Source organism: Lepisosteus platostomus, chromosome 13 (assembly GCF_059453375.1).
Source record: "Lepisosteus platostomus isolate fLepPlt1 chromosome 13, fLepPlt1.hap1, whole genome shotgun sequence".
NCBI lineage: Eukaryota > Metazoa > Chordata > Actinopteri > Semionotiformes > Lepisosteidae > Lepisosteus > Lepisosteus platostomus.
The window spans coordinates 44763136-44785289 of NC_142623.1; the positions used below are offsets into that span (position 1 = coordinate 44763136).

Genomic DNA, 22154 nt, shown 5'->3' on the forward strand with positions numbered 1-22154 from the left:
TGCTTCTCTCTAGATTAGAAATGGCTGATTAATGCACATGTGCCACGAGGAAGTAGTGATCAGCTTTTCTCTTCCAAACAAATCGATAACATTTTTCAGCTTTTAAAAAAGTCTGATCTTTGGCAGGAGGAGTGAACGGCTGACCTGCATCACATTTGCTGCACACAACACATTAATCGTTAGTTTTCATTTCAGTAAAGGATTAATGCTGAATGTACAAAAGAATGTCCCCCAGTTTAAGAAGCTCTCTTCTGGTCTCAAAGTGCACGGGTGAGCAGAGTCATAGGGTCACTGCAGCAGTATAGCATGTACAGCACAGTATGTGTGTGTAGTGCATGGAACCAGTGTCCCCTCTGTATGAGTTTGAAACATTTGGTATGATGCAGAACTACTGATGTTATGATCAGTCTGCCTCATTTTCCAAAAGACTCACTGACCCTGAATCTGTGAACATCGTTATGTATATTTAAGTATTTAAACAGTCGGACTCCAGGGGATTTATAAGCTTTTTCCAGAGTGTGCTTAATGAATCACAGTAATCCAGACTGTGGTGAAGTGCCAAGGAAGTATATTTTCCAGCGATGTCTATCAAGCTGAAAGTAAGCCCTTTACCTGCAGGTTGAAATTTATTATGTTACATATATTTTAAAGGATGTTTTAAATGTTGAGTAATTAAGAGAAAAATAAAAGTTAAGTTTAAAGTTAAACCATCTTTATTAATATATGTTTGAGCTGACATATATAGTTGCATATACTGTATAGTTGACTTATATAGCAGGTTTTTCTCTCAATTTTCCACTGAAAATAAACTCCACACTGGGGTCCTATAACAGTGTGCCCAGTGTTCCTACATTTATAACATTTGAGTCCCTGATTCAACTCGTTACAGCTGCTGAAGGTTTGTGTGAACGGCAGATATTGATTAATACTAGATTTTATATTAAAATCAACACAAGTGGCTGTGTAACCTGGATATGCACATCCAGCAGGGTACATTGCACCTCTGACACTCTCAGCATCGCTCAGAAGGCATCCAGAAGGCTGGATTGTTTGTCCAGCAGTCTCGTATATAGTGTCTCTTGCTGATAGTGGTTTATGGTTTACACTGGCAACACAGAAAACAGATTGGACCACACCTTTAGAGAGCAGAGCAGAGCAGCCGTGGTTAAACATCTCAGAGCCTCAGAGCAGCCGTGGTTAAACATCTCTCTGAGATAGCAGGGCTCACCACTTTCATTCCTAGGGTGGAAAAGCATCGTATAAATGGAAGTAATTATTGTTATTTAATGTAACTTTAGAGGTGCCAGTTAAAAAGATATAAGTGTTGGAAGCATTTGAAGCAATATTGTTTATTAGTTTTGCTGTGATAAATATATCTGTGTTGAATAGATATCTGTAAACATTGGCATTTGTTATTTTTAATTAGTTAAGTCTTTGCAGAGATATATATTGCCAGTGCTCATGTTTACTTTAGTATGCATTATTATATTTGATCTTTCTTGTTTCCTTAAATTTGGCGGTGTTAACAGCACTCGTAGCAAAGAGAGGAAGGAAGAATAACTCACAACACCCCAGTCCCTAGGAGGAAATTGCGTCACCTATTACCTCAGATTTATTGTTGCATGTATTGATGGCAGAACGATTGTGCAGAACATGAATGAGATCACAGCAGTTTTAGCCACACATTTTAATCAGACCTGATATATGGTGCAATATTTCTTACCCGCCTATTTTTTTCTGTATGGTTTCCTGTTGCTTCTCATATTTCACACCAAGTCTGGTGCATCTAAGCAGAAACCCGCCCTCGGGGCTCAAAATCGACAGTCGCCTAGGCAGCACCTCATGATTGATTAATGCTTCCTAACACAACCACATGTGACTTGGTCTTCTATTTTATTAGTTTTAGAAATTGTCAAGGTACAATGCATAACAAACATTGCAGCAACTGACAGATAAAGGTCACTTTTCTGTGGAGCTCAAATCAAACCGTTGTAATTAAGACCACTGAAGTCATTTAGCGATCCAGTCAAGTCATGAAGGACTGGTATAGAATGAAGACCCTGTGGATCAAGATCAAGATCAAGAATGTGGACAGTTAAAAAGTCAGTGAGGAGGCCTTTCAGTGTTTGGTCCTCATTTGGTTGATAGTGTGTCTTGTCCAGATGTTTCTTGAAAGGATCTGAACGTTCAGTCTTTACAATAGGCTGTGTAGTTTGTTCCAGACCCCCCCAAGTTTCTTTAAAAATATTTTGTACAGGCAAATTAAAATAACAGAAGATACTGTCTTATATACTTTTAAAAATGCAGTCCTCCAGATTTCCTATTTCTTTGGCTTTTTTGCTGATCTCATTAGGCTCATTGAACCCTTAATTGAACTATATGTTAATTCTCTTTTAAAAATCTTAAATCTCTTTTGCATTCAGTCCTTAGGAATATCCTGCTGTAAGTATAATTGCCAAGGAATCTGGAATATAGAACTGTTACCAATCACTTCACAGCTTGTTTAATAGAATATGGCTCCCCTGTAGCTACATCTTAATAGGTTAACAGCTAGTGCTGTAACAAGCTCACCCATAAAACTCACCCTTAGTTCCGCATGTTCCCCTGTGCTTTAATTCCTGACACATGGCCACTGAAATGAGATAAGTTCTCAAATAAGCATCTGGTATGTGCTTGTACTTTCTAAATGTCTAACTTTGTAGGATATGAGAACTGTTGTTTAAAAAATCTAATCAAGAAAATAGTTCGACATAAGGGTTCAGTTATCCTGAGTAATTAAAATCTCAGTTGGAATGAAAGAGAAAAAAACCCTGGGAGACCCAGGGACTGGGAGAAGGAAACAGTAGGCTAATGATTTTTTTATTCTAGTTAATCTTCTTTTTGATTCAAGAGCAGAATCGGATTACAGCACTTCATTCTGAATGGCCTGTTCAGTGCGGCCTCTCTCTCTCTCTGATACAGTTGTGTCTGATAAAACAATTTACCCCCTCACACACAGAGCAGCCTTTTTGTTCTGAACGCTGGCATTGAAGCACCAGGGTTTCTATTTCGATATCTTGCAAGCTCAATTTAAATCCAAACTTGGATTATTTTTAATTGTTATAGATCATGTTTTATTCAATTTGCTACCCATATCTTTATTCAGATGTCCTCATGCCCTGTCTTGGGCTTGTCTCTAAACCCTGGTTAAGGAAGCTGATGTGTGACCACACGCAGTTAGATTTGTCACAGATGGAACCAGTTTCCTCTCCAGCCTGGGCAACGCAGACATGGGTTTGCGTGTATTAACACTCAGAACTCCTGCTCCCCTGAACTCATTCCTTCATTTGGTTTTACACAGGATCTGCTCCGTGGTAGCACGTGGTGAAACGTGTAGGTGCTAAGACTGCACGCTCTCTGTTTCATATTTTTTGTACTTTCTCCCCCCCCATTAGTTTTCATTCCGGCACTTGTGTTTCCAGTGTGTCTGGGGCACCTCCTGGCCAGGTCTCATGGTAGCTGAGAGTCTGTTCTCAGCTGGCTGATACAGCTCGGTGGAGGATTTGGATGAATTCACTGAAACAAGGGTGGCAATGTCTTGGTTTTCGGTGGCTCAACTTGACTGAGTTCACTTAGGTCAAGTACAGGGTGCGGATGAGCCACCACTAACAAGATTGACAAGCCCGAAAGAAGTTGCCAGCAGAGGCCAGGATGTCAGTCCGTCACCAGGATGACCTTTCCAGCAATTCTGTTCCCCACGTCTACAGCTGGCACCTGAGGCCACAAAGGCAAAGGCTTAGCCGCTAGTCTGCTTGTAACCCATCACAAGATATACAGGGTATCTGTGGAAAACCATTCATTTTAACAGGATCATCCGGCCTGCTGTTTCGAATTATCTCTTCATTGCATTTGCTTTCACATTACAGATTACCAATGAATTTTTTTTTTCAGTATATCTGATCAATATGTTAGGCTTTTTTATATTGTCAGTGCATGTTGACAAAGATTGGTCCACTGAAACTGGAACATTTTCTAGTTTACAGTGTGTAAAACAACAGGCTGATTGTGTCGTCATCAAAATATTTACACGTATTTACATCACAACTTGAGGACTATAGGCCATCAGGTATTACAGCTCTTTGTATAACTGCAACACTTCACTTCCAAAGCAGAGGGCTACATTTCCAGTAGAGTTAGTCCATTGAGAGCTCACGGGTCCCTGAAACAGAAAATGAAATTGTAGCCCTTGAAAAACTAGCTGAGCATCCCTGCCTTAATCAATCAGATGTGGCACTACATTGTGTGTTATAAATCGCCATTGTACTGAGCAGCAGCTGTGGTTTTATTTTCTGTCTTCAAAGTTTTTTTCATATCTCTTTCTTGCAAAGTTCAAAAACAGACTATTGGAATATGCTCAGTAGACAGTTTATGCCATTCAGAAAGCAAATTATGCTCACTGGGATGTGTAATCTCCTCATTATTGTTTTCCATTCAAATGCTGAGAGAGAAAATTACCTCTTGCATGGGAACATAAGTACTCAGCAAAACCTGTTGCATTTTTGTGGTCTGTCTCTTCCTATATTTAGAACCTCTAGGGCTCTGTCTTCGTGAAATGTGCTAATCAGCTGTATCTCAGAATCACACAACTGTGCCCTATTGCTCCACACCATCATGTATGACTTTGAACATCCATTCAAAGACATGCACTTTCACATCAGTTTGCTTCTAAATATCTTTCTGCATTATTGTTATGTGGTATTGTATAGTTTAAACTACTTTATTATTTGCTTTGGTCACTATGTAGCCTCTAGACCAATTTATCAAAGCTCCAATTTAGGGAGAGTACTGGGGAAAACGAGTTAGAAGTGTATTTTTAAAACTATTATCATTCTCTTGGCAGATGGTAACCAATGTAATTGAGACCTGAGAGATCATATTTGTTGTCTAAGCACAATATTTACATCTTCTAGACAATTTGGAAAAGCAATATACTTGTGCAAACCAGTATACAAGCCATTAAGATAAATAGAGTGAAAGTTATTGGTGCTATGAAATAAGAACAGAGAAGAGCACCAGAAATGTTCTGGGGCTGAAGCAAATGTCCTACAGGCTGAAAGAACTGAACCTTTTTACCCTTTTTAATCATGAATAGAAGGCCATACTGGGGGACATGGAGCAAATATGGAAAATTCTCCAAAGCATTCATCAAGTCAGATCGGTGGACGTCTTCAAAACAAACCATGAAACAGGAGCCAGGGGACACATTGAAAACTATCATTTCCAATTAAAATTGAGAACACTTGAGCAGTGACTAGTATTCGTCTATACAGATGAAGACAATGCCCTGGATTCTTATAAGAAATGAGTGGATGAGATCTTTGGATCAATTGCATTTCTTCTAAACAGCCTTCTCTGTTTCCAAACTTTGTCCTGTTCGTCTTACAGCGTAGCTTTGATCAGCCACTGAATGGAACTCCGGTACTGAGCAGTTTTGATTTCTGGGGTACAGAAAATCTGGAGTGAAAAGATTAGTGAGCATGGCAGGAGGGATTGTAGGGAGAAATAAGACACAGAAGATATGCAGGAGTAGAGTGGTCGTAACAGTGACAGGTTAAAGATCAGGGTTTTGAATTGGATGCTGCAGCAACAGAGAGCCAATGAAGGGTCTGGAGTAATGGAGCATCATGAGAAAAGATGAGGCATTTCTCTGAATCGTGGATGGGCTTGAGTGGGTGGCTGGTGTAGGCAGGCAAACCAAGAGGGAGTGTGGGCAGATCAGTACCGGAGTCTGAACGTGGAGCTTGAATTTGAACTTTATTGCCATATGTAACCGGTACATGTACTGGTTCAATGGAATTCTTACTTACAGAAAGTCTCTCTATTGTTAAAACAAGTGTAAAAACACAAAGTGCAGACAGTGCATCAAGACAATATACAAACAATAATATATAAAAATAGGATTGTTTGGCAGAGGTTAGAGCTGAAGAGAAGGATGAGAGAAGAGAGAAACTAAAGCAACATACTTTTTGCGATGTGTTAACTGTAACCTCCATGTTAATCCCTGTAATTTTAGTATGTGATATACTGCACTGAAATATATAATGTTAGCATTTAAAGCTTATAAGATTTACTGGAATGCATTTGAATTAAAATTATCATTGATAAACATAAATAATGTTTGAAATTAAAATGGAAAGAATGCCCAGACTCTGAGCAGCAACAACTAGACAATTCTTGTAACTATCAAGTCTCTCACATTGGCTGTAAGGAATTAGGAATTATGGTATATTCTTCCTTGCAGAACGGCTTCACGTCAGTGACATTTAAGGGTTTAATTGCATCAGGTCCTGCCATAACATTACAATGGAGTTTAGTTGCATTTAATCCAAATGGCAAATTTTCTTCAGGATTGTTTTAATGTACAGCCCACTTTTAGCTCAGCTTCTAAATCTAAGGGTTCACATTCAGCACTTATTCACTTGTCGATATTTACTGTTGGATCATGTTATTAATTTTATAATCCCAATGTACTGTACCTGCTTTGCGTCAAACATTAAATCAGGTTAACTCGATTTTTACTAAGGCTTTCATGAAGATCTATTTGCATTTTAGATCTGAAATGTACAGGAATACAGACCAGCCCTCATTTCAGCAGTATGTGCTCTGTGTGAAAACAATTCTGAAGTGGACCTTCCTTCTTTCAAGGGTCGTGACTCAGAGCAGCCGCTAAGCTTTATTCTCAATTGATTGTTGCTTCAACCAACATCTTTAATGCCAGTGTTCAAATATTGTAAGGACTTCTGCTTTGAGAAAGAAGCAAAGACTTTCTAAACACTACTGATATAAAAAATCACACTGGAGACTAGTTTAATTCCTAAGTCTTCTAAAACTGCACATTACTGCAACTACAGTAGCCCTGCTTTTATTATGACTTTGAATTAACTCATTCTTGCGTGGTGGACCAACATGTAAAACCTATTGTGTTTCTTAAGAAATATTTAATGAACTTCTCAGTAGCATAGGATCAAAATGTGCTAAGTAATTCCAATACATACTGTATTAAGAAAGCAGTTCTTGCGTCATGCTCAGGAATTACGTGCTTGCTTGCGCAACTGCTAGAAGCAGACGCTGGACTTGTGTTATTGAAATACTTCCCTGGATAAGTGCATCTCTCCACAAGATATCTGCAGTATGCTGCAGGCAGAAAAGAGCATAATAGCAAAATGTATGGAGGAGAAATGTGTTTGAACACTCAGACTGTAAAGCCCTCACTTTAAGTGGAAGAAATTAACCTCCATAATAACAGGAGGTCAAAACAATTGTAGCCTGAAAGCCCCACACTGCTGTTTCCAGCATGATTACTCTTTTCATCCATCTCATTGTTGATTGTTATTGTTGCACTGTAATTGCCTTCCTCTTAACCCCATGATGGTCAAACACAGCACTCTTCCAACGAGAGAGATGGAACCCATTTTAGGGTTAAAACACAAAATGATTTGATTAACTATAGTCAAGATAAATACCCGCATGGTTCCTTGTCATACTGAGCTGCACTCCTCTACATTAGCAACAGCAGTGGCGAATTACATGCATTACAAGTTATTTTGTTATCTCTGACTGTACGTTTACTGCTGTGAAAAGTTGGACAGCAAGCAGTGGAATTTAATGTCTTTGTGTTTTGTGTTTGCAGATGGCGTCCACACTCTTACATGTGCTCTGATGCTTCTCAATACGGATCTCCATGGTCATGTATGTACAGTGAAAAATCTGAGATCACTTTGTATCTTTAAATGCTTTCTTTTCAATGCTCTTTTAACTAATACAGAAAACTTTTCTTAAAACTTTTTTTTTTATTGTGCTTAAGTTTTCCTAGTTTTCGCCCCCAGGAAACACAGAAAGTCTTTTCATAAACAGCTGAGGAGGTTCATCTCAGAGTTCCGGTGATCCATTCAGAAATCACGGTTACACGCTAGGTTTCATACATTAGAAATTTGATTTTGCTTTCACAAGAAAAGTAATAAGAATAAGAGGATTACCGTTGCTTTGTGACTAAGGCCCTGTGTATCTTCTCTTTTTTATTTCTTCAATGTCTGTAAGCAGCAGGCAGTGCTTCAGGAATGCGCAGGGCAGGGCTAATCCATCTGTGTGTTCCAACATCATAAAAAATGCATACTGTGCACATTTGCTTCTAATAATTTCTATCCTTTCTTTGTCCCTGACTGCTCCTGGATCCTTACACCTTATAACCACTTTCAGGTGGTAAGTGCAGTTTAGTTCTGCTTCAGCACACATCGCCTGCAGCTCTGAACAGGGCTGTGTTATGAGTGTCTTTCTGTGAACACCAGACACCACATGTCTTCTTCAACAGTGAAACCCTCTCTTATCAAAGCAAGTATCAAACATAATTCCAGTTAATTCTTCTTGGAGGTTTCCTCTACATGGACCTAACTTGACTAAATCCATGTTTTTAGTTGATGTCCCAAAACAAAAGAAAACTGTGTTAATCTCAGGAATGACTAAATCAGGACGCAAAGAGGTTTTTGGAGGGATGTCAGCAGATTGTAATTGTCATCTTTTTGTGAATTATAATTGAAGCCAAAGACAAAGGTGGAACACTGGTGTAGATGCCTTTGTGAGTTAATGCAACACCGAGAGTTCAACCTCCACAAGTCAGACAAAGTGAACTTCTTGATTATGCCACATTGTAGTTAGTCTATGGTTATTAAGAATGGATTTAAATCTGCAGGAATTATTATAATTTTAAAAGAGTAAGTATCAATCACATTTTTAGTTCATTAAGCACCCAAGAGTCCAGCTGGAACGAGAACCATGAAGACTTGCATTAGGAAGCCCTGAACCTATGTATTCGCCAGCAGTGAATAACATGAAAAACTTCTTCCACGGCAGTAGTGAGGTCACCTATTGTGAGCCAGCGGAGCAACTGAACAGCGCCATCTAGTGGTTGACCTGTAGAAAACTGGATGTGTAGCTTCTGATTGGCTCTCATTGTTAGCATTACCAGTAGTTTCAGTAGTACAAGCGAAGATTAAAGTTATCTGGAAAAGGATTTGCAAGAAATGGAAAAAAGTCATACTTTTACTTGAATATCCATCTTTAAGATGGAAAATATATTTTAATTTATATTTATATTTAATTAAACCATTTTCACCATTCTGTACTTTTTTATGTACTGTATATGTGTATTGTGTTTATTATGGAATTAATGTGGCAGTCTTGTGTATGTGTCAACAGCAAGCTTTCTGTCACTTTAGGCAAAATATTTTAAGAAACACCCTAGACTCTAGACTCAAGACTTGGTTGTTAAAAATTAAATGGGATAAGGAAAACATTTCTGAAAGGCAATGACGTTAAAAATAAATGTGTTTATTATAAACATTTTACTTCAAACTTACATTTGGTTTGGTGTAGTGATTGTGTCATGATTCACCACATGCAGTGCATCATTACCAGTTTTGGGTAAATCTGACCCAGAATGCTGAACCACTTGCTTTTTTTGATAGTATCAGGATTATACTATAGCTTGTACTATATGTACTATAGCTTGTGGTGTTGATTAAATCATAGTTTCAGAATTGTTTTTAAAAAGAAAATACATTTTCTCATTTATCTTCAAGATAAAAGTGGTGTAAAAGACTATGACTATATTCCTAAAACATTTCTGTTGCTTTTACCAGGCCTTCCTTGAATGGGAAACACATGCTTCATGTTGCAAGCCAGGCCACAGCATGTGAACATCTTTTAGTCACTTTTAACTGCTGTACTTGAACATCTTTCAGGTGTTTCCTCATCCGCAGAGTAACCAGGTGTTAGTGTTGTGTGGCAATTAAACCTATGAAAACTGCCCTTAAATTCACAAATAGCATATATCCTATATATGAGCGGAGCACATGTACTATAGCTTGTGCAAAAATAAGGTAATAAAGTCTGTTGGCAGTAAGTTACAGGGGCTTCATGAATTAATATGAAAATGTTTTTTTAAACTCCAGGTTTACACTAGGATTTGATCAGAAGAAATAGAATATTTTGCACTTTTAAGAATTTGTACCCTTAAAAAATCATATTGTAATGCTGAGTAAATTTTGAAGTGCAGCTAAAAGTGAGTCAAGCAGGGAGCTCAATTAAACCTACACATATGGCCGAGGAACACCCAAGCATACATCCACTGTCTTCCTTCTGTGTGTGTCATCACACCCTCAGCAGAGCACCCCATGTGTTCTGATAATTAGAGCACAGCAACGTCCCACGTTGTACAAACGTGTCAAACCCTCACTCTCGCTGTGCCTTTGCCTCCTCCTCCCCACCCCCACCTGCCCGCCTGGGTTCGCTCGTGGGGAAGAGGCACCGCGCAGCCCCTGCCCCAGTGGGAGCAGTCCGTCCTGCCTCGGGCAGGCCGCTCTGAGGGCAACACCAATGGTCAAGCAGAAAAGCGAAATGATGCTCTAATACAGGGCAGAAGGCATGAGTTCTCTCTTCTGAGATAAACTATTTCTGTTGCTGTATACAGTGAGTTACCAGTTATCTGTGTTGCCTCATGATATAGCTTGCATACATGTTCCTACGTTGCAAGCCCACCCCGCTAATTTCATCAAGAACAAACGAGGTTTTGGTGGAGAGTCCATGTGAAATGCTTTCATAATTTCACTGTTTATTTATTCGTACATTCATCTCTTGTTGGTGCATATTAAAAAAAAAGGTGCAAGTCTGCTCTGGAGAGATTGCTTAAAGCTAAGTGTGCTTTCTGTTTATTACAGAATATTGGGAAGAAAATGTCCTGTCAGCAGTTCATAGCCAATCTGGATGGTCTCAATGACGGCAGTGACTTCCCTAAGGACCTATTGAAGGTACTTTCTTTTCACTAAAAGCTGTTCTAAGAATATATAGTGTCTAGATAGTTTGAATGCCCTCTGCTCTTGTTTTTAACCTTTCATATAAAATAAGCGTCTGAACAGGCAGTCTGGAGCCGGTCGTAAACTGACATCCCACACACCAACTGGAATTCTGAGGTCTTTCCTGAAGGCTCTTCCCACTTAGGGCTGATGAAGTAATGTAGATCCCAAGCCTGTGAGCCTTTGACCCTGTTCAGATTTGTCACAGAAGCCTAGTGACTCTGTCTGCAGCTCTCTTGAGTGCTCAGTGAAAACCTCCAATTTCATTTGTTTTTCACTGGTAAATGATATGGTATACCCATAAATATGAAATACTGATATTGGAAGAACATAAAATTAATATTTCGACAATTTCTTAACAAGGCTCTAAACAAGGATGGCAAGAATGATCAGAAACAACATTTCTATCTGCATGTACAACTCACATTACATTTCAGAAATTCATTTTTCAATGGAATTCTTTCTGTAAGAATTCCATTGTACCAGTACATGTACCGGTTACATAGGGCAATAAAGTTCAAGTTCAAGGTAATATAAAGGTGCACAATTATCAAATTAGGATTAATGTCAAGTTTGTGTTAACTCTGTACATCACAGTTAGGTAGTTTGAACCAGGCTTCAGCACACCTGCTCCTTTCCATCTGCTTTGTTTTCTCTGGAATGAAACAAAAGGGTTTTCTTTAGAAGATTTTTTCAGGAAATCAGCACAATACTTAATGGTATGCGTGGAGTATAAGCAAAAGAAGGAAGCAGTTCTCATTGTTCCAGCTACAAACAAGAATGTTTTCCGTTTCTCTTTTTTGTGCCATTTAAAGCATTGCTTATTGATTGTCAGTTTTAGCTTGTGGTTCTGCTTGGTTGGTTGTGCACATAGAGCCTGGCTTCAAATATGTGAGAGATTTCTGCGCAGGGCGGTGGGTTAAAGTACTGTGTGCATGGTCAACATTAATTAAAAGGCAAAGGTGAAATGGATCCTTTCTGAGTGGGGTATTACTTATTCATGCTCTGAATATATTACAGCTCTGCTTACCATCAGGTTTGCTTTATATAATAGACTCAGAGAAAACCATGTCAGGGAGTGAAAAATCATGGGGAGTGAAAGGTAAGAGGGCTCCTGTATCTCCCAGTGCAGTTCTGCCTTTTCCTGTCTCCTTTACACACAACTAACAGTGGAAAAAGCAACCATCCAAGTACAAGAAAGAGACGCATCTGTCTAAATATGCTCTGCTAAAGCAGATTTAAGCTCGAGCCTTTCTCTTTTTTGCATCATGTTTTAAAATATTTTAGATTTCTTTAAAAAATCCCAAATGTAGCTTTACCAGTACTGAAAGTTAAGACTTCAATCCTGAGAGGATAAGGACAAAGCAGTTTACATTTTCCCAGAAAGCAGATATCTGATTCTTTTACTGTCCCCCCTTGTATTGATTTCCCACTTGATAAGCTATGAAATATATTTCTGTCACGCGTCTCTTCTGTAAGGAATGGTACAGGGCTTGATGTCCTGCCAGACAGGCTTGTTTGCTAATTGAAGACATCGTTTTTCTTCCAGACTACCATCCTCTATTTTGAATTCAATGGGAGTTGCAATAAATTCTGTACTGTGCAGTTGTGCCCAGCCTTTAGGAAGATTTATTTCCCACTTGCCCAATTTGTTTGTGAATGTGCTGTCAGGGCCATTGTATCTTTTAACTTTTACTGCCTGCCCATAACATGCCTTACTGAAAGCCCTAGCTGAATTGAAATAGCAGAGGAGATGTAAATCTAAGAAAAGCTCTGTAGTCTGGTCAGCATTAAAATAACAGGACAGGTACTTGTTACGCTGTTAATAGTTATGAACCATAGTGTCTGTATTGGAATGTCTTTTGACATGTGCTGTACAACATGTTTATCAAACACTAAGCAGTTAATAAGGACATAAAATAGGAAATGTCACTAACGAGAGGAGAACATTCAGCCCATCAGTTTCATTTACTGCTTCTACAGATGTTGAGCTTCCAAATTTGGTATCATCTGCAAACATGACTAGTTTGCCAACTATTCCAGAATCTAGATCGTTGACATAAATTAAGAAGAGTAATGGTCCTAATACAGATCCTTGTTGTACTCGACTAATTAAATTACCAGAATTAGTAACAAGTAATAGGTTTATTCCATGCTGGAAAAAAGAAGAAAGAAAACATAATGTTTCGGCTGTGGAGCCTTCTTCTGGTGTGAGAAAGACAAGGCAGTAAGCAAAGGTAATGTAGCGGGAGAACAAAAGCTGGGAGAGAGGAGGAGCGAGAGGCGGGAGCAGGGGACAGAAAGAGAGGCCAATGAAGAGGTGTGAAGTCAGAATAGCTGTAGAGAGGTGTAAAATTAAACTTCCAATGAAAGGAGAAAATTTAGAAGAAGAGTAGTCTGTCGTTAAGAGAAGGGGGAAGGTGTGATCCTAGCTGCAGGATAATTTTGGTTTCGGTAGGCTTTCTGATGTATGAGTTCGGAAAACCGTCTTTGAGAACACAGATGGAGAGATTACAGTGGTCATGGCCGTCAGAGGTGAAATGAGAAACAATGGGCTTGGAGAGATCTTTAATCTTCACAGCCCTAACATGTTCTCTGAAGCGGTCTCCGAGTCTCCTTCCTGTTTCTCCAATGTAGATGGCTGGGCATTTACTGCAAGAGATACAGTAAATAAGGTTGCTGGAGGTACAAGATGCCATCTAGGTGATCCGGAATTGTCCTGAGGGGCCTTGAATGAGTGTGGTGTTAGATGTGTGCTTGCAGGTGATACAGCGACCTCTGTTGCAAGGGAAAGTCCTGGTGTGGATGGTTGCTGAGGGCAGTCAAGGAAGCTTTGAACAAGAAGGTTGCGCAGATTAGGTGATCGGCGATATCAAATGATGGGGCGGTCAGAAAAGAGGGCCCCAATGGAGGGATCATCCTGTAGGATGTAAAAGGTGTCATTAATAGTCCTGGGGATAGGAAGTGTGTTGGGATGGTAGGGAAGCACCAAAGAAATGCGGTTGTTACGGCGGGGGTTCCTGATTGAGTTGATGGTCCGAGGGGTGTTTTTCGCGTGGGCAAGGGCCCTGTCAATAACACTGCTGGGGTATCCTCTGTTGGAGAAAAAGGAGTACATTTTGAGGGCTTGGTTCTTGGTTCAAGTAGATTAATGGGGTAGGGTAGGAGTAGAAGATTAATTCAAGTGGGTAGCTACATGGGCTACAAAGGATCAGGTAGGCTGCTGAAAAGGGAAGAAAAGAAACACTACGTTTTGACCATTGAGCCTTCTTCGAGTGCGTGTGAAGATTAATTTTTATGCATCCTGATGACACCTGAAGAGGAATCTGGCTACATTGATTCAGTACCATGAAAGTCACGAAGACCTAACGAGCTTGAGAGAAGTTAGAGACATGGGAGCAGATAAGTATTGTGAGCATTAACATAATTGGACATAGACATCTTCATGGAAGTATACTTGTTTTGTAAAATCCTTTCTAGATGGGTTACAGTGGGAATTCTAGGGATAAGGCACATGGCACAGTTCCCAAATTGAAAACAGATACAGTTTAGAAGAAGTACATACAGATGATTAAGATGTATACAGACTACAGTAAATCAAGACAGGTTTTGAGAAAAATGACTGAAGTTGACTCTTTGGGAACAAGTAATTACTATCATTATTATTTTGTCTTTTCTGGTTTCATTGTCTCTCTGTCTTTCATTGATCAATACTTTCAGCCTGTCTAGCACATTTATACTGAATCTTTCATTAAATATTACTACTGAAAATTACATTTATTTCAGTGAGAGAGAACTGGCTTGTCAACAGCAATAAACTAAAGCCATTACTGTCAGAAAAAGTACAAGTGATATATTATTCCGAAGGACTCAGACTTTAAGTATATTTTTATATCACAAAACTAAGGCACGCTGAGTAAAACTTTGGAGAACTTGTTAGTTTCTGTCAGCTGTTTATACTTTTAGGTTTTCAGAGATAGCTTCTGCTGCTTTTTGCATAAGTTGTAATGAAAACAAATATCCCTTGAAAATGGGGTAAAAACTATAAAAGATCATGTTAGCTGAACATCTGTAGGAGTTAAATACTAGAGGAAGGTTATTAAAGTGCTAATGACAGTCATATTTATCTTCACCACTTTCTGATTAATCAAGACCTGGTCATCCCATCAATATTAATGCATCCTAACAAAAGTGCTCATTAATACTGGGAAAGTCTTGCTCCCCAGCTATAAGCCAGCATAAATGAAGGCAGTCAAATTAGCACAGTCATTTCCCTCTTTGGTCTGTTAGCTTTATATACATATTTTAAATCCTTTGGATATTATAACAAGATCATTAGCTGAGATGTGTGTGCGTGTCAACATTGGGTGTTTATTTGAAGGAAGAAATTTTAGGATGGGCTAATAAGCTTTCTTAGCTATCTTTCCACAAGAAGGTAACTTTATCATAAAATAATTCCATTCAAAACACAACTTTCAGCTTTCCTTGGCTACATATAGAATGTTCCTGACCTGGTGGTTTTTAGTGTGTCACATTTACTGGAAGATCCAAAATCCTTGTTATTTCATGGGGCAACTTGTTTCTGTTAGGATTGTTGATACATTTCACTCTCTTGAAATTCCTTGTTTTTATCAGTAGTAGTACTTTTGTTGGACATTGTAATATATCAGGGCAGTAATCTCTAGAATAACAGGAATAACTAACGAACAGGAATAATAATCATAATAGAAGAACTGTTGGATTTTCAAAAGACTACCTAGGCATTATGACATTATTAGAACCATTCTTGTCTAGCATATCTTGAAGAGTAAAATAAGTATTTTTTAAACGACTGAAACATTAAACAAACAATTCTCTACCCTTACAAGGTTTTTATGAATGTCATCACAGAACTGTAGGTTTGGAGACTGATTGGCGGTATCGTTACACTTCTGATTGAAATCGGAGTAAAGGCTTCATAAATTATAGATTTCGTTATATGCATTAAATAAATGAGTAAACGCCAAATCATTTAATATATTTTGATCTTATGAGTCAAGTGTTTATTTAAGTCCTCAACATGCAATAATATTATTTTCATTATTGAAAGAAAAGGCATATAAATTGTGATTACATGTAATAAACAGGGCAGCATATAAGTAGCTTTCATGTTTCATAGAAGATGTCCTGAATTAAATATAACTCCTATAACATGATCTCAAATATAACTTTTTATTAAATGTTCAGGCAGTCTTGACCCAACAGTAGATATCTGGATCCCCTTTTTCCACTGTGTGTGTGTTGGGCAAACTGCTTACAGAATAGAAAACAAACTCACTGGGCTGTTTGCCCAAGGTGGAAGGTAAGGCCCGTTTCGATTCCATTCATACAAAACAGCACTTGGTGGTAACTGCAGATCTGAGTGGATTTGTAGACAAGTGTCTGTCTTCAATGATGAGTCTAGCCAGCACTGTGACAGGAGACGGCCACACACAGGACCAAGTGTGATTACTGTAGATGCAAAATATTTGGTGTCCGTACTGTTGTAACTCCTTGGAGCGTGGTCTGTGGTTTGCAAAATAAGGCTAAAAATATGTACACCCCCTATATACCCCCCTTCTCCTTTTGTAAAGGTTTTTCTTACTGTTACCACTTTTTGTTGTTTATTCTTAGGTTTTGTACAATTCCATAAAGAATGAAAAGTTGGAGTGGGCGATGTAAGTATCCTTTCCTACATCTTCTCATAAAGTGTCCCTACTGTAATTCTGCATGAAGACACATCCTGTACTAAGAGCACATTGAATGCACCTGGAGCCCAGAAGTGTGTGTGAAATACATCTCCGTTTGTTTGCATTATTTACCGTACTCATCAGAAATCATTTACAGCTACTTGCTATAACGTGAAAAGACATCAAGTTGTCTCCTTTTGTCTGTGTAGAAACATGATTTAGGTCATGCAGGTGTTTAACAGTGATTGTTAGGAAATAATTTCCTTCTCATTTGCCTGGAGATTGTTTTCCCTCTGCGCTGCTCAAGCTTTATACTTCTAATGAGTTCCTGCTCCACTGTTTTTTTATTTTTTTTCCTCTACTTTGTTACAATTACTTCATTTTAAAATTTTATTATTATTATTATTGGACAGTTTGTACTGTAGGTTGTCCTAGATAAGGGTGAATGCCAAGTCAGCAATAAAAATAAAACTGACTCACCTGACTCGAGGAAATCTTGACTTATTCAATCGTTTGGACTTAGTTTGCTAGTTTAACAAGAAAACCTTGTTAATATAAATCAGTCCCCCCTGTATCAATTTTGTGTTCTGTATTATGCTTTTCATTAGCTGTCATTCATTTAATTATGTTAATTAAAAGTGAATTCTGAAAGGCATATCTGTTATTCTGTCAGAGAAAGGTGAATTAGTGGGAATTTGAGGTTGATGAAAGTGGCTTCCTCACATTATGCAAACCCATTTAAAAATTGTACAGTGAAATTAAAGAGAGGCTAGAAAAACAAATGAAAGACTTTAGCTGGTAACCATTTGGAAAGCTTCCCAATTAATCTATTCAGTTAGAAATATCGTGCTTTGTGTTACATTTAAGATGGCATTAACAGCCATGATTATGCTGTGTAACTGGCTGGATCTGCTTTATGGAAACCACACTTTTGTTTGGGAATAGATCTTCAGCTTATCTGAAAACCTCAGTCCACTATGGTTTGTGAAGCTGCAAGCAACTCCCTGCTTGTGCTTTTGTAGCACGGCTCTGTTATCACTCTGCACTGTGGAAGTGCTCTTATAGCTGCACTCGTCTTTCTATTCCAAATATGAGATGCATTCGCTAGCCAGTTTTTAATCTTCTAAATGCTCATTGCACACTTTTAGAAAATCAAGCATCGATTTCTCTTGTGAGTAGTTTTTAAGCCTGCTACACTCAGATGGGGCAGGTTCCACTTATCTCCTGAAGTGCTTCCATCTGCAAGCTGGAGGCTGATCTGACAAAACTCTGTTACCTGGTCATGTTTCATGGCAATGCAGAAAAGGTTAGGAAAGTTAGTCGGGTTCTGGTCCATTGTCATTGAGTGGCCACTATGATTTTATTAATCTGTAGGCTTGTAGCTGCAGTTTGCATGCAAAGGCTGTGTGTATAAATATATTAAATGCAGAAGCATTTCTAGTAAATCCAAAACCCTTATGTTATTATACAACATAAACATGATGAAAAAAGCTTTCCCATTCAATTTCACTATGCCAAAGATATGACGCCACTTCCTGATTTAGAGTGGAAGACTCGCTTCAAACAAAATACAAGTTAATTCTGCACAAGTCAGGCTGGAAAGTTCTTCTGTGTAGCTTGGTGACTCATGGAAAGAAAATTCTCTGTTAGTTTGTAGATATTTGAGCAGTCCAAACCTAAGAAATTCTAATCTGAAAGTTAATAAATGACTTCAGAACTATTTATTTGGTCATTTATTTAATAAAGTAATGCTGACAGTACCGAGTCCTTTTCAAGCAGTGTATTGTTTCACCTGTGGTGTTCCTATCTGTATTATGACATGTGCAGCTCAGTCTTTATGGCTTTTGCTCTTGCAGAGATGAAGAGGAGCTCAGGAAGTCCCTGTCGGAGCTTGTGGACGACAAGTTTGAGAGCGGAGTGAAAAAAGTGACCAGGATTGGGGACGGAGGCAACCCCTTCCTCGACATTCCCCTGGCCCTCAACGCCGCAACGTACAAGCACGGGGTTCTGACTCGCAAGAGCCATGCGGACATGGACGGCAAGAGGAGTAAGTGTCAGACTCCGCCCGAGTCCGAGCGCACAGCTGCGTCCACCAGCCAGCTAAACCCCCACAACCAAAGACGCAGTAGGAATCAGCTTAGCTGGAGCAGCTGAGTCTGCTCAGGTACTCGGAGACAGTTAGGTATTTATGATATTGGGTAAAATTAAAAATGTTTAAGAAGCAACAGAATGGTGTTCTAATATAGCAGACTTCCTCAGGGACAGAGGTCCACAGCAATGATAATTACCAGCTGTCTTTTTTATTACCAGCAGGGGGTGCTAAAAGCAAGGACAAAACCATACACATACAAGTGATTCTAAGTATGTTCAGTGAATCGAGTGTATAAAACACAGAAAAGCTGTAAGTTGTGACTAAAGAGAAAGATAAGACTTTCATACACCCCAGTATGATATTTAGATTGTTTGTTAGAATAATATTTACTGGCAGTAAGGGTCTGTATTAAATCTCATCCTGTTTATCTGCAGGATCTAGGAGCCTGACCAGTCTGCAAACATCAAATGATTTATTATTCTTCTGCATCTCATTTGGTATCCTGATTGTGTTGTTTCAGTGTTGATACTTATCCTTGAGCATTCATCATGAGCACCACAAAAGATAATTAATGTAGATTATACAGTACATTATGGCTTATTTAATGCTCCATAGCTTCATGATGGTGCATGTTTCTTTTAAAATATTAGCTCAGAGCAAAAGTTTAGCTTACTAGGCATGGTCTAATAGTAAAGATATTGCAAAATGATTGTAAATAACAGTTGTTGCATATATAGATGCTATGTAAAAAGTATAGTTAGAAATAAACATGTAAGATCCCTGTCCTTGCATCAGTTAAAACATTGTCAGCAGGATAAATTGTATTAAGTACTATTAAAATATTGCATGCTTACAAATGAAAAAGTCCTGTGCTGTGTGAATTGTAAATTATGGCCATTCCTCAGATTGCTTACTCAAGCACTATCAGCCCTGCTCTGCAGCACTAAATGCAGTAGTAATTAACTAATTCTCTTGAGGAAGTACCACATGAAGCGGGACTGAACAGAAATCGTCGCCTGCATGCTGGTGATACACCAAGACAAAACAGAGAGGATTCACTGGAGAGGGGGGACCCCGCTAATACACGTGAGGGACTGGCCCTAACCTGTCACCCTCTTGCAAGGGACCAGATACTCAGAACAGAAAGACATACTGGGAGGGGAATTGCATTGTCCACATTCCACCAGGTCATTCCCCTCTGCCATCTGCATCATGGCTTTCTGGAACACAGACAGACAGCCGTGATCACTGTTGCACAAATAACAAGGAAGCCTCTTTACAAATGGAGATTAAGCTCAATCTTCTCCTTTTTCTGGAAAAAAAAAAAACAGCCATCGGGAGTTTTCCCCTATGAGTTACTGTGCAGTTTGCAGGGCTCAGGATTATGATAAACAAATCTAAGAATACGAGTATGTAAAAAAAAAACGAAAGTGAGGAAAAGGAAAAGACATACTGTATGCACCACCTGTTTTTAAAGTGTGCACAAAAGCAATGAACCATGGTAAATAAGGCTGCAAATTATGAATCCTAGTGAGTTTTTTTTCCAGATTACCTTTTTTGTTTCATGTAATTAACTAGTCACTATTCATGTAGCTGATATTCCAGCAAATGCTATATATATAAAGTATGTAGCCTATCTGAGATGGAAGTTTTAGAAGTTATGTTAACCTTAAAATAGAGAAGGACAAAGTGTCTATTGTACAGTTGTGGTGTGGAGAGAACTATGAATTTCCTCTCGTTAATTAAACTTATGGTTAAATTAGAGTGCCATTTGTTAACTATAACTGCAGCGAAAGTTAGGGGTTAAAGAATAGTAATCATTTAACACATCTTGTTTATTTGGTATGATTTGTGTTTCTTATCACGATAATGGAACAGAAAAGATGTCTCATGCTATTAGAAACATTAATGGATTATTCAAAATGAAAAAAGTGTACTCTGTAAGTATGTTTTCAATGTTGTGATGCAGTAGCTGTAAACCAACCTGTAATGTGTATTCTCAGCGCCAAGAGGAAGAAGAGGCTGGAAGAAGTTCTATGCTGTTCTGAAAGGAACCATTCTGTATCTGCAGAAGGTAGTACTGAGTTTTTTGCCCAGCAGACGTGAGCATTTGATGTGGCGTTTATCATTGCATGTTATACGAACTGTGTGCAAAATTTGTTTAACTCTCTAAAAATAAAGTTCAGGGTGTTGAGGTTTTGGAACATTAGCTGACAACAAATCACTGAGTTTGTTTTTGCAGGATTCAAAGTGGACTAGGTATTTTCCTGAAATGTCAGCTTTCTGCTTTACACTGTACATTTACGTTGTGATTTATATAAGTTTTTTCTTGTTCTAAGGATGAATATAAGCCTGACAAAGACCTTTCTGAAGTGGATTTGAAAAATGCCATTCGTATTCACCACGCCTTAGCAACAAAGGCCACAGACTACAGCAAGAGACCAAGCGTCCTCAAATTGAAGACAGCTGACTGGAGAGTGTTTCTTTTTCAGGCCCCGTAAGGAGACTTTTACTCAAACTCATAATCTTTCTCAAGAAAAAACATTAACTGTTTTGAACAGAAGTAACACAAGATATTTATGTTTTGAGGTGATAACAAGGCAACTGGTGTCCAGGCTCAAGAGTTTGTGGTGTCTGGTGAAAGCCTGGTTCTGGATTCAATTACTCCCTCAGCCTGTGTTTATTTACACAGAAATATGCTGCAGCAGTGTTGTGGAAATGTCATTTGAAATCCCAAAAGATAAAAATATTTTTGGTGGTTGAAGAGTAAAAACAAAAGCAAATTCTAGAGAGACTCCTGGGAATATAACATAGTTAAAGTCAAAGTAAAAACGTTTTAGTCCAAATGAACCACAATAGACTATTGTTCGGTTCAGTGCAAATTAAACAAATTTCACAGCAAACATATGAGCAAACCACAGCCATTTTAAATATGCTGTACTTTCAGCCTCAATGAATCACATTTAAAGACTCATCTCATAAATGGCAGTATCTGTGAGAGGTACATTGTAAGACACATTTGAACTTTTCTGGACACAGTTTATAATGAAATATTTATACTTGATGAAATGTCATAAAACAGTCATGCTTTACTCAAATTAACGCTATACTTCAAGTTTCAAATTATACTTCGAAAACATTTCCCAACATTATTCTGAGCTCTTCTTCAGTCAGTGAAGCACTTCTGTGTGTTTACTTACCACTGCCTCATAAGAACACAAGAAAGGCTACAGGTGAGAGAAGGACCATTCAGCCCATCTTGCCCATTCGGTGACAGTTGCTTCACTTAGACCAGCAATAATTGTGCATATATTTTCTGTTTCGTTATTGGTTAGATAAAGCCTCCCTTGTTACCTGTCCATATATATATATATTTTGCTTTTTACTCTACAAAGCCTCTTTCAGATAGTCCCAGTATTGAACCATCTCAGAATTTCATTTAAGAACCTCATGCACACAGTCAGAGGT

General features: G+C 38.5%; 1 protein-coding gene across 2 annotated transcripts in view; it reads left to right on the forward strand.

Annotated features, from left to right (window-relative positions):
• The window catches only part of psd2 (pleckstrin and Sec7 domain containing 2), a 109819-nt gene that overhangs the window by 80111 nt on the left and 7554 nt on the right, over positions 1-22154 (forward strand). The window contains exons 7-12 of one of the 2 annotated variants that reach the window (XM_088604906.1): positions 7670-7730; positions 10751-10841; positions 16539-16582; positions 18451-18641; positions 20690-20760; positions 21026-21183. In XM_088604906.1, coding sequence (XP_088461032.1) covers positions 7670-7730; positions 10751-10841; positions 16539-16582; positions 18451-18641; positions 20690-20760; positions 21026-21183 — 616 coding nt within the window. The remainder of the gene's footprint in view (positions 1-7669; positions 7731-10750; positions 10842-16538; positions 16583-18450; positions 18642-20689; positions 20761-21025; positions 21184-22154) is intronic. The other variant, XM_088604905.1, reaches the window with a different exon arrangement.